Source organism: Heptranchias perlo, chromosome 5 (genome assembly GCF_035084215.1).
Source record: "Heptranchias perlo isolate sHepPer1 chromosome 5, sHepPer1.hap1, whole genome shotgun sequence".
Lineage (NCBI taxonomy): Eukaryota > Metazoa > Chordata > Chondrichthyes > Hexanchiformes > Hexanchidae > Heptranchias > Heptranchias perlo.
Window position 1 is genome coordinate 69056490 of NC_090329.1, and position 20236 is coordinate 69076725.

At 45.7% G+C, this 20236-nt stretch overlaps 1 protein-coding gene across 1 annotated transcript in view; it reads left to right on the forward strand.

The window, feature by feature from the left end:
* The window catches only part of si:dkey-126h10.1 (vesicular inhibitory amino acid transporter), a 36878-nt gene extending 16869 nt beyond the window's left edge, over positions 1-20009 (forward strand). Inside the window, exon 2 of the mRNA XM_067985277.1 lies at positions 18861-20009. Within this exon, the coding sequence (XP_067841378.1) occupies positions 18861-20009 (1149 nt within the window). The remainder of the gene's footprint in view (positions 1-18860) is intronic.
* Positions 20010-20236: the final 227 nt, after the last annotated feature.

A 20236-nucleotide genomic window follows, 5' to 3' on the forward strand; every position in this document is an offset into this window, starting at 1 on the left:
AGTAACAGAATTAAAGGAGGAGAATGAGAGAAACAGAAGCGCAGGAGGAAAAAAGAAACAAACAGAAGTAAAAGAGAGAGAAACAGAAGTGAGGAAGGAGAAAGAGAGACAAACAGGAATAAAGGAGGAGGGTGAGAGAAACAGAAGTAAAGGAAAAGAAAAAAGAAAAACAATGATGAAAGAGAAAGGGAGAAATAGAAGTGGAGAAGGAGAGAAACAATTTTTTCAGACTTAACACTTCCATTTTCTTAGAGGGTTGTGAAAGGCTGAGAATATTTTAGTAGGGTCTAGCCCAAAAACATTTGTAAGCCACTGACTCAGAGAAATTTATTCAAATCTATTGTCAAGAATGACAGTTGGTTTGAGTGAGCCTTGAGCAAGGCCATGTTGGCAGGGCATGCATGTGGGCAAGGCTCCAACCTCCCTACTATCATGATGTAGTTGGTTGTGCCTATGCTTTTAATCTAAGATTAACTCACCTCACAAGGCTGAGTATTCCTCTGCACACTCACAAAAATATATTAAGACCAATAACAAGTGAGATGATTTAGCTCGTTGCTCTTGGCAGCCACCAACGTTTGTCTTATTATGCATAATAAAAAGAGTTCAACAAAGTTAGGTAATTGAAGTTGAAAAGGTCTTTTTGACTAGAGGCAGCAAAGTATGTTGAATGCTGCAGTGTCCTGAGCCATGGAATGGTTGGTTTGTGCCCATTCATCCCACAGAGTGGGGAAGACATCTATTGTGTTAGGGTTCTATTAGAATAGACTCAGATATAGTACTTTATTCTGAGGTACTCCACTTACCGTTATTATGCTGTCTCCCCAGCCTGGTGTGTTCTTCCTACAATAGTCCTCTATTTACACTCACTCAGCACTCCCCTCTGGCCTTCTCTTAGAATTCACATAATTGATTTATAATCTTATATCATAACTACACACCTCTCTAATTTCCTCTGTGTGCTATGTGTAGTGAAATCATAAGCATACTTCTAATGAACACTGTTATGATTTGCTGAACATAACACAGAGAAAGGCCCCGATATTACCAGGGAGGCAGGATCGCAGCGGGGGAGAGGCGACTGGGCGCGTGGGTAATCTGCCCAGTAAAATTCGTCTGTTCCCCACGTGATTGTGGGTAAATTGAAGCCACGAACCGTGGCTTCCAGGGTTTCCCGTCGTCAACCTGCACAGCAGGCGGACTGCGCACCCGCATCACAGGCTGTCAGCTGGAGGAGCCCTATTTAAAGGGGCAGTCCTCCAATACTGCTCCTGGAGCAAACAACCAAAATTATAAAATGGTGCAAACCGGGGAAAGGCTGCTCCCAGATTTACTGATGCCTCTCTCCAGGTCCTACTGGATGGGGTGAGGAGTGAGGAGGAGGAAGGATATTTTCTACCCAGCGGACGGGAGGAAGTGGCCTGCCTCTGCCACCAAGAAGGCCTGGCTTGAGGTGGCAGAGGAGGTCACCAGCAGCAGCAACGTCTCCCCCCGCACATAGATCCAGTGCAGGAAGCGCTTCAATGGCTTACCAGGTCAGCCAAAGTGAGTACACTTACTCATTCTCCTACACTCCATCTTCCACATCACCGCCCCCACCCCACAACTCATTCTGTACATGCCAACACTACTCTATCACATCACTCCTCGCACTCACTCAACTTACCTGCACTTACTCACCTCCCCTGTACTCATCCCACCACGACCACTCAACCCAATCCTCATACAATGTCATGGCTCTGTCTCATACTCACCCTCTGATGCATCTCTTTCACAATCAGCCTCACCTAAACCAATGCATTCATCGGTTGGCCACGTCACCATCCCTCACACATGCCTCTCTACTTTCTCCCCTTATAGGAGAAGAGAGCCCAGAATGCACGGGAGAGGGTGAAGGCCGGAGGGGGGCCGCAACATCAGGTCGTCCTCACGGACGCGGAGAAGGAGGCTCTTGAACTAAGTCGCACCCTCGAGTGCCTGTCCGTCGGGGACGCCGAGACTGCTACCTGACAAATGGCTGGTGACAGAACTTTAAGATTCAGCACTCACAACAGCAAATGATGTTAACATGCCTTGCCACCTTCAGCACCTCAACATCTGTCATCATGCTTAATATTGCCTTCTGTTCTCTTACAGGGCCTTCCTCAGTGACGGCGGAGGGCAATTCCACAGAGGACCTGCTGGCCTCTGAGGGGGCACCGTCACATCTGAGCGAGCCATCCACCAGCGCAGATACACACACCTCGGTGGGTGCCCGTCCTCACTTAGTTGGGGTCGCACATGGTGAGTCACCGCACACATGTGAGCACGAGCAGACACTGGTGGCAGGGGCAGCTGTGGAGAGTCCACGTCGGTGGGAGCACTCTTCTCCAGGCTCTGCTCAGCTGGACACAGATGCTGAACCCCGGGGGCCATCCTTTAAAAAGAGAATGATCGAGGGGCAGCAGCACATTTGCGAGATGCTGGAACAAATGCCACACGCACGCTCCACAATCGCTCAGAGGATGGAGGAGTCCAACTCCTGCATGAGTGGAATGGTGGCACAGGTACAGGAGGGAATCTCTGAGATACTGTCACAGGGACGTGAGGGCATCTCTGAGATAGTGTCATGGGTAAGTGGGGGAATGTCTGTGATGGAGAGAAGGCTAGCCTCCATGGAGCTTCAAGCACGGCTCACCAATGAGTCCATTGAGGCCCTAACAACGGCCCTTCCGACTCAGGGTGAGCAACATTCTGCCACCTTAAACAGGCAGGCAGATACTCTGGCACTGACCTTACAAGGCTTCGCATATGTCCTCCAAACTGTTGTCCAGCAGAGTGGTAGGAGTGGTGTGGGCCTGGCCCAGGGGAGGGAAGATGGCGAAAGGGGACATGGAAGTGGGGACGCCACTCAAAGCGCCCCCACGTCTCACCCGTTGAACCCCTCTCAATGCTCCCTTCTCTCCAGGTGGTCGAGTCTGCCCCTGCACAGGTGCAGGTGGAGCAGTCTTTCGAGGGGACCTCACGGGCACCGAAACCCAGAGGGCGAAGGCCCAAAGCATCTAATCGGTCAGGGCATGAACAAGAGCAACCTGCCACTGCTGCAGCCACAGGGGAGGCACCACATAGGAGGACTCGTAAGTGTAAGGCGAAAGTTTTGTGAGCACAAAGGGGATGCACAAGGGTGTTTGACGTTTGTCATGTTTTTTATTTATATTTGATTTTTGTTAATGGCACATTAAATATTATTATTGTCACCACTACTGCCACGTCTTGGCCATTCTTTTTTTTTATTCGTTCATGGGATGTGGGCGTCGCTGGCGAGGCCAGCATTTATTGCCCATCCCTAATTGCCCTTGAGAAGGTGGTGGTGAGCCGCCTTCTTGAACCGCTGCAGTCCGTGTGGTGACGGTCCTCCCACAGTGCTGTTAGGAAGGGAGTTCCAGCATTTTGACCCAGCGACGATGAAGGAACGGCGATATATTTCCAAGTCGGGATGGGGTGTGACTTGTAGGGTAACATGCAGGTGGTGTTGTTCCCATGTGCCTGCTGCTCTTGTCCTTCTAGATGGTAGAGGTCGCGGGTTTGGGAGGTGCTGTCGAAGAAGCCTTGGCGAGTTGCTGCAGTGCATCCTGTGGATGGTACACACTGCAACCACAGTGCGCCGGTGGTGAAGGGAGTGAATGTTTAGGGTGGTGGATGGGGTGCCAATCAAGCGGGCTGCTTTATCTTGGATGGTGTCGAGCTTCTTGAGTGTTGTTGGAGCTGCACTCATCCAGGCAAGTGGAGAGTATTCCATCACACTCCTGACTTGTGCCTTGTAGATGGTGGAAAGGCTTTGGGGAGTCAGGAGGTGAGTCACTCGCCACAGAATACCCAGCCTCTGACCTGCTCTCGTAGCCACAGTATTTATATGGCTGGTCCAGTTAAGTTTCTGGACAATGGTGACCCCCAGGATGTTGATGGTGGGGGATTCGGCGATGGTAATGCCGTTGAATGTCAAGTGGAGGTGATTAGACTCTCTCTTGTTGGAGATGGTCATTGACTGGCACTTATCTGGCGCGAATGTTACTTGCCCCTTATCAGCCCAAGCCTGGATGTTGTCCAGGTCTTGCTGCATGCGGGCTCGGAATGCTTCATTATTTGAGGGGTTGCGAATGGAACTGAACACTGTGCAGTCATCAGTGAACATCCCCATTTCTGACCTTATGATGGAGGGAAGGTCATTGATGAAGCAGCTGAAGATGGTTGGGCCGAGGACACTGCCCTGAGGAACTCCTGCAGCAATGTCCTGGGGCTGAGATGATTGGCCTCCAACAACCACTACCATCTTCCTTTGTGCTAGGTATGACTCCAGCCACTGGAGAGTTTTCCCCCTGATTCCCATTGACTTCAATTTTACTAGGGCTCCTTGGTGCCACACTCAGTCAAATGCTGCCTTGATGTCAAGGGCAGTCACTCTCACCTCACCTCTGGAATTCAGCTCTTTTGTCCATGTTTGGACCAAGGCTGTAATGAGGTCTGGAGCCGAGTGTCCTGGCGGAACCCAAACTGAGCATCGGTGAGCAGGTTATTGGTGAGTAAGTGCCGCTTGATAGCACTGTCGACGACACCTTCCATCACTTTGCTGATGATTGAGAGTAGACTGATGGGGCGGTAATTGGCCGGATTGGATTTGTCCTGCTTTTTGTGGACTGGACATACCTGGGCAATTTTCCACATTGTTGGGTCGATGTCAGTGTTGTAGCTGTACTGGAACAGCTTGGCTAGAGGTGCAGCTAGTTCTGGAGCACAAGTCTTCAGCACTACAGCTGGGATGTTGTCGGGGCCCATAGCCTTTGCTGTATCCAGTGCACTCAGCCATTTCTTGATATCACGTGGAGTGAATCGAATTGGCTGAAGACTGGCTTCTGTGATGGTGGGGATATCGGGAGGAGGCCGAGATGGATCATCCACTCAGCACTTCTGGCTGAAGATGGTTGCAAACGCTTCAGCCTTGTCTTTTTCACTCACGTGCTGGACTCTGCCATCATTGAGGATGGGGATGTTTACAGAGCCTCCTCCTCCCGTTAGTTGTTTAATTGTGAACATCCCCATTTCTGACCTTATGATGGAGGGAAGGTCAAGAGTGGCTCGGTAGCACCACTACTGACCGAGAGTGGCTCAGTCAGTAGTGGTGCTACCGAGCCACTCTTGGTGATGGACACTGAAGTCCCCCACCCAGAGTACATTTTGTACCCTTGCTACCCTCAATGCTTCCTCCAAGTGGTGCTCAACATGGAGGAGGACTGATTCATCAGCTGAGGGAGGACGGTAGGTGGTAATCAGCAGGAGGTTTCCTTGCCCATGTTTGACCTGATACCATGAGATTTCATGGGGTCCAGAGTCAATGTTGAGGACTCCCATGGCCACTCCCTTGGCTGGCTTGTGTAATAAGTCCCTTTCATGAGGTTCTCCATGAACGCCCACACTTGATGCCAGCCATTGTCACTCTACAGTGGGTGTATGTATAGTTGCACGACTATTTTGTGCAGGGAGCCGGTGGGGTGGGGGGAGGGCCGGTGTGGCCGGTGCTCTGTCCAGGTGGTGAGGACTGAACTCTTCTCACTGTCTGATGTTAGGAGAACCGTTCACATATCAGTGACTCCCTGGCCTCACGAGCAGCCAGGTGAGCCGCTGTTCTGCCATGGGTTGCTCCTTCTCCTCTGCCTCCTCCTCCTCATCCTCGTCGTCCTCCTCCTCCGCCTCCTCCTCCTCCTCCTCAATATGGGTGGCAGATGTGGATGGGGACTCCTCCAGCGGCACCCCTCTCCGTTGTGCGTATTGAAGTGCTCCCCCAGAACGATCAAGGCACCTAAAGTGCATGTTCAGCAGCCCAATAGCATGCTCAGTTGTAGACCTGGTAGCGATGTGGCTGTCGTTGTATCGACGCTGTTGCTCGGTGGTGGAGTTCCTCAGAGGTGTCATGAGACACGTGTGCAGGGGGTATCCCTTGTCCCCGAGGAGCCAGCCCTTGCGAGTATTCGGTGCGTGGAAGAGGGGCAGGATGTTGGACTCTCGGAGGATGAAGGAATCGTGGCAGCTGCCAAGATATCTGGCGCACACGTCAAGGAATCTCTCGCAGTGGTCACAGATGAGTTGATTATTCATGGAGTGATAGCCCTTCCTGTTGATGAACAGTCCTGGCTCGTGTCGAGGTGCTCATATTGCTATATGGGTGCAATCGATTACACCCTGCACCTGTTGGAAGCCAGTCACAGCGTGGAATTCCACTGCCCTCTCCATCTGGCTGAGGTCATCCATGGGGAAGTTGACATTGTGCGAGGCCCTGCGAAACAAGCCATCGGTGACCTGCCCTATGCACTTGTGTGCAGATGTGTGAGAGACCCCGATGATGTCCCCAGTGGCACCCTGGAATGATCTGGAGGCGAAGAAGTTGAGAGCAGTGGTGGCTTTGACAGCGACAGGTAAGACGATGCTGGTCGGGCCAGCCGGGAGCAGCTCGGCATGAAGGAGGCTGCTGAGGTCCGCGACTACCTGGCAACTGACTCTGAGCCTCTGTATGCACTGCTTCTCAGAGAGGTCCAGGAAGCTAAGCCTCAGTCTGTAGACCCTGTGGTGAGGGCAGTGCCTCCTGCGACATCACTCTCTCTGTTGCCCTCCGTGCTCTAGTGCAGGTGCCTGTGGCGCAGCACTGTGTTGTGGAGCTCCACGTGGCGGAGGTGGACAGCATGCCTGGCAAGACTGGTGATGTTGCTCATCCTCGGATGAAGTGATTAATGCAGCTATGGCGCCCACCCACCATCCTGACGGTGTGAGTTTGAGGGGGTCCGCAAAGTAGGTAAATATGTTTGCACAGCAGCGTTTAGAGTATAAATTAAGAATTTTGAGTGGAAAGACAAAGGTGTTGCAGCCAAAACTTTGTCTGAAGTGACAGAGTGCCCTGCTGCAATAAATGAGGTTTTCCCCCCACCTGTCACATAATCCTTTGCATCTCCCACTGGCTGCTGGCTGAAATATGTCTGCTCCAACAGGGAGTGTTTCCCACAGCACGGGAAACATGCTGAGGATCCTTCAAAATTGCACCCCTGCCAAAATCTCCACTCAATGAGGTCTGTCAAGTACCTCAAGTATCTAAATAATTATGTGAAGTAGCATCCCGCCGGCTTTAATTGCCGGTAGGAGTCCCGCATGTGGGAGCTGCGCGTGCACCCTAATGTGTCACTGGGGAACCCGGAAGTCAGCGGGTTGGAGCCGGGCTCCGAACCCACTCCGGGATTCCGCCATTTTAGGAGGCCCCCCCGTCCCCAACGCACCTGCTCGGCCATCCGAAAATCGGCCCGAAAATCATCCCCCTAGTGACTTGCCAGTCTTGGCCATACCACCTGGGGAGGCAGTCCCCTGGAGAAGGAGAGAGAATTGGAGAACAAGGCACCAAGGTCTGCTATTGCAAACCTATTAACTGCTGATGCAATGTGAGAGTGGTAAAGGCCTGAGAGGATGTCATTCAGGGAGATTTAAACAGAGGGGAACTAAATTAAAAAGGAAAGGAAATAAATCAATTGGCTGTCATCTTTTTTTACATCGTGGGCCTGATATGTATTGAAATGGAATACTGCACCAATAATGGTGCTTTAATAAGCTTTGCAGGGGAGAAAACTTCATGATTCACTCAAACCTGACTTTCACGTGGATGAAGTAAGCTTAAAAATAGTCCAGTATCGTTGCTCGTGTTTATTTAACACAACAAATACAATGACAAAATCATTTAATGGATTTGAAATAGAATTAAAAAATATAACTATATTAGAATGTTTGTTCTTGCTTCTACTTTGCAGTAATGTTCAATTTGTTTGGCATAAAGTTGGTCAAGAAAGGTTGCAAATTTACAGTTAGACCTAAGGGAATGGGACTGCCATTTTCTAGGTGCTCGCGATGATTTACAATGATGATTAATACTGCAGGCTTGGAATAGTTTACAATAAGTTACAGAGTACCTTTAATTTATTTTGTCAATCATAATGTTAATCCTGGCCTACAAGAATAATGATTGCCAGTGCTTCCTCACATCTCAAAATACATAGACCTGTGTCTGAATCCAGAAGGAACACACAATGTCCGTATCATTGCAGCGTGTTTGTTCCTTAGCAATCTGCAGCCTCTGTCTCAGCACCCATGGGTTCAAAAAAAGTAGTTTTTTTCTCTTACAGCTTAATCTATAGAAGTGGTGGGGATAATTTCACTGGGGCAGAAATTGCTTGGAAAAGAACGGTGAGTTCAACAGCACTGACTGTTGTTAGTGGCGAAATTGAGGAGCAAGTTCCGGCGTTCACACATGTGCAGTGAAACGCGGAAATCTGGACCTTGCTCCTACTGTTTCGCCAGTGATGTGACAGCTTCGAATTAAAGGTTCATCTCCAGCTGCAACCAGTGAAATCATTGTAAAAGCGCCAGTTTGCTCATCTGCCCAGCTGGAAAGTAAGTAATAAAACAAATAACAAAACAGATACGTTTAAAAATACCAGGTCTAAACTAAGTTTAACAGCACGGTAAGTCTTAATGACTGCCAAACAACTAAAAACTAACTTTTAAAAACGTGGAGTCTCATTACTCCTTATTTTAATAGTTTTGGTCATTAAAAAAAAATTTTCAATTAAAAAATTTTCTCGTTGCCTCTTTTATTTAATTAGATTATTTCTTACCCTCTCTTTTTTCGCTGTCTATAACATTTTTTACAATGATTTTAATGTTATACCTTTCACTTCTTGGATTTAACGTTCTCAGCCAGCAGAAACAGTTTTGCAGCTTGTCAAAATTGCTGCAATCTGATTGGTCGAGGGGAGAGATCGCTCCTCCCTCTTCTCCCATCGGTCCTTGCTTCGCTTGCACTGACGCTGGGCTCTTCTCCGCTTCCTATTAGAAGAATTGCACCCAGTAAAGTTAGTGGGTTAACATAAATCTGTGGAGCGACAAGCACTGTTGGTTTGCCACTCCAAGCAATTTCTGGACCCTGACCTTACATTGCTGAGAAATGGCTGAGGTGAGTGGTGATAAGATAAAAAGCAGCAATTCGTACAGACAGTGCAACATTTGTAAAAGGCTTTCTTGGCTTTTGAGATGCCCTTTTTGACTTTGAAGTGATGCCCTTTCCAGTGGTAGGTTCTCCTTACTGGTCAGTCAAGATCGGTTCCTTCCATATGTCCTTAGTAGTTTCGCACTGATGGCTTTGTAGCCACTTTTGTCACTTTGCATTCGTGTTTACTAACTCTTCAGTTCTCATTTGTTGCTATTTTATGAATCCGAAATTTAAACCAATGAACAAAGAGCGACACCTGAAATATGGGGCTCGAGTATCCTCTACAGTCCTGCCCAAAATGTGATGGAGAACGAAGGAAAATTCAGATCTATTGCCTCACCACTACTTGACTTGCATTTCCTTCCCCGCCCCTGCCACGATCACTGCCAACCGTTCCTTCCCTCACTGCCACATGGGGTGTTCAGGTCCGTAGTGATTTCTCTCCCACCGCTTCCCGGGTCCACATAGGGAGGGTTGGCAGCAGACCCCAGGAAGCCTAAGTAATGATCCTAAGGTCCTCCCCATTGAAGGAGAGGGCTTTGCAGCCGCCTCCTCTCCATCTTGTACCCATCACATAACTGCCAAAGGCCCCAATCTTGTCCAAAGCCTCTACTGAGACATCTCTCATGATTTTCTGAGTATTTCTGCCCATTTAACTGTCCAGCCACCTCTTCTGGTGCTGCAGCAAGTCCTACAGAACAACTGCCGTGATTTTTCAGCCAAGCAATGGCGAGCTTCCTCTTGGCAGTGGAAATCCCCCTAGAAGCCTACCGTGTGTGGCAGGGTCAGGGCACCAGCGGTGTTGGAGAGGTGGATGAAAGTCCCACCCTGCTGGAACACTGTCACTGGTAGGAGAATCCTAGCAATGATATCATAGTGTGACATCTGAAGTGTGACAGCCAGAAGTGTACACAGATGTACAATCTTATATTCCTAGCAGATCTTACATGGTATTGCTCACAATAAGTAAGAGGTAATGCTAATGCAAGATGTGGGGGCCGTCCACCTCCAGTGAAAGAATAAATCTGAGACTTCTCCTCAGGGAAGATGAAGCATGTGTTTTTAATTTGTATTTCCTGTATCCACTATACTGCGTAGATGAATATCTAGCACAGCTGCTTAATTAAATCCTTCTGTAAACAATTATTAATTTTGAATTCTCAGTATAAACAAAATAAAGCACAGGTTCTGTAATCACCCATTTTGTCTTTCCTTCTGTACGAGACCCTCTGAAGTAAAAGCAATGAAATTTTACTCAAAAAGCTTCTTAAATTCATCTGCCAGCTTGTTTCCAAATCATTTGGAAAAACAAACTCAAATACTGAACAAAAAAAATACTGATATTTATATTGAGAAAGATAAAAACATTTTCCATAAACAATCACTGTTTTTAAATTCTCAGTATAAATAAAACAAAGCACCATCTTTGTCTCTCTGAAGTAAAAAATCAAGCACCTGGTAATAGTTTAAATGCAAAACTTCAGCTAAAAAACTTTTAAAATAGATTCTGCAATTTATTTTTGCATCATTTAGAAAAACAAAGACACTCAGCAATCCTGTTACAACATGAGGAAAAACCTTCTCAATTTTTCTTTTACCAGCATGACCCAGTGACCCCTTGTTTTATTCTCACAATTTAATCAAGAGTAATTTTCCCAGTTTACTATCTTATATACTTGTAAAAGACCAGGTTGAAGGCCCCTACTTTCAAGGATGAAAAGTCCAAGTTTCTCCAGTGTTTCCCTATAACTGAGATCTCTAAGACAAGGGATCAGCCTTGTTGCTCTGCATTACCTTCAACACTTGAATGTTTCCCTTGTGGCTCAATGACCAGAATGGGACTCAGTCGTCAAGGTGCAGCCTGACCAGAGCACTAAACAGTTTGATCATGACGTCCTCTGACAAATATTCTACTGTTTTTAAATATACATATTTAAACATTCTGTTGGCTTTGTTAATTGCTGCTCTGTGTTGTCAGAGCATGTTGAACGTTGAGTCAATTTTCCTTCCTATGTACAGTACTTTATATTTGTCAGTATTAAATTCTTTCTGCCATTGCTTGCCCATTGACATGTTTTCTCCAACACATTCTGTAATTTCTGTGCTGCCTCCTTAAATTTGCTATTTGGTATCACCTGTGAATTTGATCAATTTTATTGAGTCTCTGAATTATTGATGTCAATTGGAAACAGCAGTGATACCAACACCAATCCCTGAGCACTCCGTTTAGTATTCCCCCCATCCCGGCTTAACATCTCCAAGTACGTATTGCTTCACAATTTTCACACTGGCAACCTGGTTTGATAACATCATCACTGGAGACTTTTTTTTGAGCTGCTTTAACATGTCCAGGACTTCCATTTCATTTGTATCAGAATCATTAATTTTGCCTGAGTTAACTCTGGGGAGCCCATGTTGCTCATGTCTTCCTTCGTGAATAGTTGGAGAAAGTAATCATTCAGAATGTTTACTCGTCTTCTGTTTTAAACCCATTTGCATCTTTATGATTCTTACCCCTTCTCTGACTGTCTTGTACTTTTACTGTTGAAGTACTGAAAAAAATTGTTACTTTTATGTTTTGCGTCTGCAGCTCTGCTTTGTCCTAGGTCTCTCTTTACCCCCATGATTGCCCTTTTAACATGTTCTTGCATGTTCTTATATTTATCCCAGTGAACCCTATCCCTTTTCTCCATGCAGGGTTTATACAGGTTATTTGTCCTCTTTATTTCACTTTTGACTTTTTTATTCATCCAACCAGAGACATGAACACATAAACTAGACTGAGACTTCATTACAATACCGAGAGAGTAATGCACTGTTGGAGGTTTCGTCTTTTGGATGAGATGTTAAGCTAAGTCCTGTCTGCACTCTCAGGTGCATGTAAAAATTCCCATGGCACTTCAAAGAAGAGCAGGGGAGTTCTCCTCAGTGTCCTGGTCATCATTTATCCCTCAACCAACATCACTAAAAGAAATGATCTGGTCATTTATCTCATTGCTCTTTGAGGGACCTTGTTGTGCGCAATTGGCTGCCGCTTTTCCTTACATTACAATAGTGTTTACACTTCAAAAGTATGTCATTGGCTGTGAAGTGCTTTGGGATTCCTGAAGTCGTGAAAAATGCTATATAAATGCAAGTTCTTTCTTTCCTTATTTGGGCCCAGGCCTGTTTAGTCTTGTTCTTTCCACACCTTAGAAAGAATGTATTGGCCTTGGAAGGAGTGCAACGCAGATTCACCAGAATGTTACCAGGCTCCAAGGGTCAGATTATGAAGAGAGATGACATAATCTGGGTTTGTATTCCCTGGAATATAGAGAGTCAAGGGGTGATTTAATTGAGGTTTTTAGGATTTTGAAAGGAATTGATAAAGTAGAGAGAGAGATTTTTATTTCGCTGGTGGGGGAGTCTGGGTCAAGGGGACATTACCTTAAAATCAGAGCCAGGCCATTCAGGAGAGAAGTTAGGAAACACTTCTTCCATGCAAAGGGTGGTAGAAGTTTGGAACTCTCTCCCACAAAAAGCAGTAGATGCTAGCTCAATTAATAATTTTAAACCTGAAATTGATAGATTTTTGCTAGCCAAGGGTATGAAGGGATATGGACCCAAGGCAGGTGGATGGAGTTAGGATACAGATCAACCATGATCTCCTTGAATGGCAGTACAGACTTGAGGGGCTGAAGGTTTACTCCTGTTCCTATGTTTCTATGTTTCTGTGTCTTAGATTTTTGGTTTTAGTTATGTATTTAGCCTGCATGCTCAGCATTATACCTTTAAAAGTGGTCTACTCGTCCTCCACTGAAGTCTTATTGAATGGCATCCCCCAAGGACCTGCCGTCCTTACCCGGTCTGGCCAATATGTGACTCCAGACCCACAGCAATGTGGTTGATTCTTAATTGCCCTCTGAAATGGCCTAGCAAGCCACTCAGTTGTAAAATCTCACTAAAAAAAGTCATAATAAGAATAAAACCGGACGGACCACCCGGCATCGGACCACTAGGCACCGGACACAACAAAGGCAAACCAAGCCCAGTCGACCCTGCAAAGTCCTCCTCACTAACATCTGGGGACTTGTGCCAAAATTGGGAGAGCTGTCCCAGAGACTAGTCAAGCAACAACCTCACATAGCCATACTCACAGAATCATACCTTTCAGCCACCGTCCCAGACTCTTCCATCACCATCCCTGGGCATGTCCTGTCCCACCAGCAGGACAGACCCACCAGAGATGGCAGTACAGTGATTTACAGTCAGGAGGGAGTGGCCCTGGGAGTCCTCAACATTGACTCTGGACCCCATGAAATCTTATGGCATCAGGTCAAACGGGCAAGGAAACCTCCTGCTGATTACCACCTACTGCCTTCCCTCAACAGATGAATCTGTCCTCCTCCATGTTGAACACCATTTGGAGGAAGCACTGAGGGTAGCAAGGGCACAGAATATACCCTGGGTGGGAGACTTAAATGTCCATCACCAAGAGTGGCTCGGTAGCACCACGACTGACCGAGCTGGACGAGTGCTGAAGGACATAGCTGCCAGACTGGGCCTGCGGCAGGTGGTGAATGAACCAACACGAGGGAAAAACTTACTTGACCTCGTCCTCACCAATCTACCTGTCGCAAATGCATCTGTCCATGAGAGTATTGGTAGGAGTGACCACCGCATAATCCTTGTGGAGACGAAGTCCCGTCTTCGCACTGAGGATACCATCCAAAGTGTTGTGTGGCACTATCACCGTGCTAAATGGGATAGATTCAGAACAGATCTGCTCAAAACTGGGCATCCATGAGGTGCTGTGGGCCATCAGCAGCAGCAGATTTGTATTCCAGCACAATCTGTAACCTCATGGCCCGGCATATTCCTCACTCTACCATTACCAACAAGCCAGGGGATCAACCCTGGTTCAATGAGGAATGTAGAAGAGCATGCCAGGAGCAGCACCAAGCGTACCTAAAAATGAGGTGCCAACCTGGTGAAGCTACAACTCAGGACTACATGCATGCTAAACAGCGGAAGCAACATGCTATAGACAGAGCTAAGCGATTTCACAACCAACGGATCAGATCAAAGCTCTGCAGTCCTGACACATCCAGTCGTGAATGGTGGTGGACAATCAAACAACTAACTGGAGGAGGAGGCTCTGTAAACATCCACATCCTCAATGATGCCAGAGTCCAGCACGTGAGTGAAAAAGACAAGGCTGAAGCGTTTGCAACCATCTTAAGCCAGAAGTGCTGAGTGGATGATCCATCTCGGCCTCCTCCCGATATCCCCACCATCACGGAAGCCAGTCTTCAGCCAATTCGATTCACTCCACGTGATATCAAGAAACAGCTGAGAGCACTGGATACAGCAAAGGCTATGGGCCCCGGCTGTAGTGCTGAAGACATGTGCTCCAGAACGAGCTGCACCTCTAGCCAAGCTGTTCCAGTACAGCTACAACACTGGCATCTACCCGACAATGTGGAAAATTGCCCAGGTATGCCCAGTCCACAAAAAGCAGGACAAATCCAATCCGGCCAATTCCCGCCCCATCAGTCTACTCTCAATCATCAGCAAAGAGATGGAAGGTGTCGTCGACAGTGCTATCAAGCAGCACTTACTCACCAATAACCTGCTCACCGATACTCAGTTTGGGTTCCGCCAGAACCACTCAGCTCCAGACCACATTACAGCCTTGGTCCAAACATGGACAAAAGAGCTGAATTCCAGAGGTGAGGCGAGAGTGACTGCCCTTGACATCAAGGCAGCTTTTGACCGAGTGTGGCACCAAGAAGCCCTAGTAAAATTGAAGTCAATGGGAATCAGGGGGAAAACTCTCCAGTGGCTGGAGTCATACCTAGCACAAAGGAAGACGGTAGTGGTTGTTGGAGGCCAATCATCTTAGCCCCAGGACATTGCTGCAGGAGTTCCTCAGGGCAGTGTCCTCGGCCCAACCATCTTCAGCTGCTTCATCAATGACCTTCCCTCCATCATAAGGTCAGAAATGGGGATGTTCGCTGATGATTGCACAGTGTTCAGTTCCATTCGCAACCCCTCAGATAATGAAGCAGTCCGCGCCCGCATGCAGCAAGACCTGAACAACATCCAGGCATGGGCTCATAAGTGGCAAGTAACAATCGCGCCAGACAAGTGCCAGGCAATGACCATCTCCAACAAGAGAGAGTCTAACCACCTCCCCTTGACATTCAACGGCATTACCATCACAGAATCCCCCACCATCAACATCCTGGGGGACACCATTGACCAGAAACTTAACTGGACCAGCCATATAAATATTGTGGCTACAAGAGCAGGTCAGAGGCTGGCTATTCTGCAGCGAGTGACTCACCTCCTGACTCCCCAAAGCCGTTCCACCATTTACAAGGCACAAGTCAGGAGTGTGATGGAATACTCTCCACTTGCCTGGATGAGTGCAGCTCCAACAACACTCAAGAAGCTCGACACCATCCAAGATAAAGCAGCCCGCTTGATTGGCACCCCATCCACCACCCTAAACATTCACTCCCTTCACCACCGATGCACAGTGGCTGCAGTGTGTACCATTCACAGGATGCAATGCAGCAACTCGCCAAGGCTTCTTCGACAGCACCTCCCAAACCCGCGATCTCTACCACCTAGAAGGACAAGAGCAGCAGGCACATGGGAACAACACCACCGGCACGTTCCCCTCCAAGTCACACACCATCCCGAATTGGAAATATATTGGCGTTCCTTTATCGTCGCTGGGTCAAAATCCTGGCACTCCCTTCCTAACAGCACTGTGGGAGAACCTTCACCTCACGGACTGCAGCGGTTCAAGAAGGCAGCTCACCACCACCTTCTCAAGGGCAATTATGGATGGGCAATAAATGCCGGCCTCGCCAGCGAAGCCCACATCCCATGAACGAATAAAAAAAAAGATCTTCCCTCATTTCTTTGAAATTAGCCCATATAAATTTGTATACCCAGCTACTGCTCTTCGGTATTTCAGAATCCCAGATCACGTTGAACTTAATCATTCTGTGGTCACTGTCCCTCAGGGGTGCCATGATTTCCACTTTCTATACATTGTCTGAGTTATTTATGAATAGCAGGCCAAGGCAAGCGCTGCCTGGCGTGGTTTCTCTGACGCATTAGGTGATGAAACAGTCACGCATTACATTTACCAGTCCTGTCCAATCCGCCACTTGGGGTTTTCCAATTCATATTAGGTTGCTTGGAGTTACTCATTAAAATAACTTTACTGTTCTCAGATACCCTTTCTATCTCTTCATAGAGTGAACTAACCTTACTCTTGTACTGATTGGATGGTCTTTAGCATACCCCTAGTGTTAGAGATGTCTGGCCAGAGCAGTTCATTGTGTCGGTTTTTTTACCTTCATGGGAACAATTTCATTTACCTACCAGGTGTCCCTGACATACATGACTATACCACCTCCTTTGCTAACCACATTATTCTCCTGAATGTTATATTCATTGCCATCTGCTGGCATTCGGCACATTGCTGATATTCCTACTATATCATAGTTACCTGCTGAATGTTTCTAACATTCATATAAATGCATTTTCATATACATATATTTGCCTCCTTTGATGGCCCGCATTGTCTGCTTCACTCTTCGTGGTTCATTCCCTTGTAGCTGAAAATATTTCAAGAGGTTAAGAGAGTGGGCAAAAATTTGGCAGATGGAGTATAATGTGGGAAAATGTGAACTTGTCCACTTTGGCAGGAGGAATAGAAAAGCAATATATTATTTAAATGGAGAGAGATTGCAGAACTCTGAGGTACAGAGGGATCTGGGTGTCCTAGTACATGAATCACAAAAAGTTAGTATGCATGTCCAGCAAGTGATTAGGAAGGCAAATGGAATGTTGTCATTTATTGCAAGGGGAATGGAATATAAAAGTAGAGATGTTTTGCTACAGTTTACAGGACATTGGTGAGACCACATCCAGAATACTGTGTGCAGTTTTGGTCTCCTTATTTAAGAAAGGACATAATTGCTTTTGAGGCAGTTCAGAGAAGGTTCACTCGACTGATTCCTAGGATGAGGGGGTTATCTTATGAGGAAAGATTGGACAAGTTAGGCCTGTATACACTGGAGTTTAGAAGAATGAGAGGTGATCTTATTGAAACATATAAGATCTGAGGGGACTCGAAGGGGTAGATGCTGAGAGGATGTTTCCCCTTGTGGGAGAGACTAGAATTAGGGGCCACAGTTTAAAAATAAGGGGTCTCCCATTTAAGATGGAGATGAGGAGAAATTTTTTCTCTCAGAAGGTCATGAGTCTGTGGAACTCCCTTCCCCAGAGAGCGGTGGAGGCAGGGTCATTGAATATTTTTAAGGCTGAGTTAGATAGATTCCTGATTAACAAGGGAGTCAAAGGTTATAGTAGGTAGACGAGAAAATAGGGTTGAGGTCACAATCAGATCAGCCATGATCTTATCAAATGGCAGAGCAGGCTCAAGGGGCCGAATGGCCTACTCCTGCTCTTAATTCGTATGTTCGTATGCTGCTTAGAATATTGTTGTGTGATATAGGTTTAGAACAGTTGCACTCTGAACAGTCCTTTCAAATGACTAAGATTTTCACATTCATTTAGAAAAGTATTTCTCGAACATTTCATATTGATGTTTCAGTTTGCTTCAAAATAAACTCAAATTGAATAAATTCTATATGTGAAACACAATCAAATATTAATTTGAGGTTTTCATGTTGTGTATAATGTTCCTCAGTAGCAAGAATAGAACCACTAGTTTTGGTACACTAACCTCTCATTATTTACTTCGCTCTCTTCCTTGTTGATGAAGGAATTTTTCCATGGGACTTTGACCTGAAAATATTATGATTGAATTGCTACCCACCCTGTTTCGTTTGTCATTAAGGGGCTGCCTAGTATATAATATATGATAATATTTTTCTTATATTGTGACAGCTATGTGGCATAATTTTTTTTCTAGTGAATGGTTTTGTTGCGGTGACTTCAGATGGTTTGCAAAGCTATTGTAAAAGTAATGTTCGGGACTACAATAATCCAGAGAAATGTAAACGACTTCTCATTATCAATTTCATAAAGGAAAACTTTTTGTATGGAGTTTGATAATTATTTTTACCATTGATGTGATTTATTAATATTTCATGCTAAGATTTTTGTGTACAGCTTCCTTGTGGGCATATTAATAAAGGATAAATGCAAGAACACTGTGCAAGCAAAATTAATGAATATGAGCCTTGAAGCTACATCTTCTTTGGCTGGCCTCATTAGGTTTGAATTACAGTATTAACAACTATTTATAGATTGAAGCAAAATGACAAAGGAACATTTCCCCATAAAGTTTGGTATAACTAATTCATTGGCTTTGATTATTTCTGAGACAAAATTACAGCCTCCTAATAAATATAATACTGTAATAGCCTGGAAATTAGTGTTGGCAATATTAGTATACAAACATGTTATGTGTTCATGCAACATTCCTATCTGTTATTTTAATGGAGGTGTTAATCCGTTTAAAAGAAACAGATTATTTACTCCATTAAAGTAGCAGATCAAGAAATGCCATACAGATGTTTCAGCATGTTCGGCACTCTTACACTAATATCATAAACAATAATTTCTAAGCTAATTTCTTTTACACGGCAAAGTGTTGCAACCACCTTAGCATTCACAGATATAATCCATTGCTTTTTTCTTTCTTATCAAGTGGTGGCATGAAAGAACCTCCAATAAATGAATATATTATTAATGATAAGACATGATTTTACATGTTACCTTCCTATAACAGACAATTTTGCCTTAACGGTCCTGCTTTTTCTGTTTTCTTCAGGGTATTTTTGTCCTGGGTTTGCCATACGCTGTTCTGCACAGTGGATATGTCGGCTTGTTTCTCATCATGTTTGCTGCCGTGATCTGCTGCTATACTGGCAAAATTCTCATTGCCTGTTTGTATGAAGAAAATGAAGAAGGACAACATGTCAGAGTGAGGACCTCGTATGAAGATATTGCCAATGCCTGCTGTATGCAACTATTCCCCAAACTAGGAGGCAAAATTGTTAATTTTGCCCAGGTAGCTGAACTAATTATGACCTGCATTTTGTATCTGGTGGTAAGTGGGAATCTCATGTTCCACAGTTTCCCACATATGCAAATGTCAGAGGAAACCTGGTTTGTAATAGCAGTTGTTATGCTGGTCCCATGTCTTTTTATACAAAATCTTCAAATTGTATCAAAGCTGAGTCTTCTTTGTTCTTTAGTCCATCTTGTTGTTACGTTCATTGTGATTACCTATTGTATGACACAGGTGCAGAAATGGTCATGGAAAATGATCAAGTTTTCCATGGATTTTGAAAAGTTTTTGGTTTCTGTTGGGGTTATCATTTTCAGCTACACTTCACAAATTTTCCTGCCCTCTCTGGAAGGCAGCATGAAAAACAAGGGTAACTTTGTGTGCATGATGATCTGGACTCATTTGGCTGCATGTATCTTTAAAACAGTCTTTGTCCTTGTCACATTTTTAACCTGGGGGAATGAAACGAAGGAAGTAATCACAGATAATCTGCCATTCACCCTGCGGGTATTGGTGAATGTGTGCTTGGTGGCCAAGGCTCTCCTTTCCTATCCACTGCCCTTTTATGCAGCTGCTGAGGTTTTACAAAGTTGTATTTTGAATCCAAGCTCAGTGGGTGGAAAGGCTCAAGTTTGGGCTCTTGTTTTGCGAGGCTGTTTATTGATGTTAACCCTCCTAATGGCCACGTTTATGCCCCATTTTGCCCTCTTAATGGGGTTAACAGGCAGTGTTACAGGAGCTGTTATGACTTTTCTTCTTCCTTCACTTTTTCACTTGAGGCTGCTCTGGTATAAATTAGGTAATCTGGAAAAATTCCTGGACATTTCCATCTTCCTCCTAGGATTGCTTTGTGGTCTTTCTGGAATATTCTGTTCAGTGAAGGGGCTAATTAATGCTTTCAGAAGGTAAACATGCCTCGTAACCATTTGATTGCTGAAATTGAATATCTAATATATAAACGAATATAAAACCTGGCATTTGTATAATGTTAGTTGTTTTTCTTCTGGCTGGGTCATCTCTTTATCATAGTTTCTTGCTCTTGTTCACAAATATATAAGGGGGAATTTTAACTCCCAGGTGAGATGCCAGTGGGATGCGCAGGCTGTGTGTCCGAGAGCTGCAGTGGGAGGCCCGAT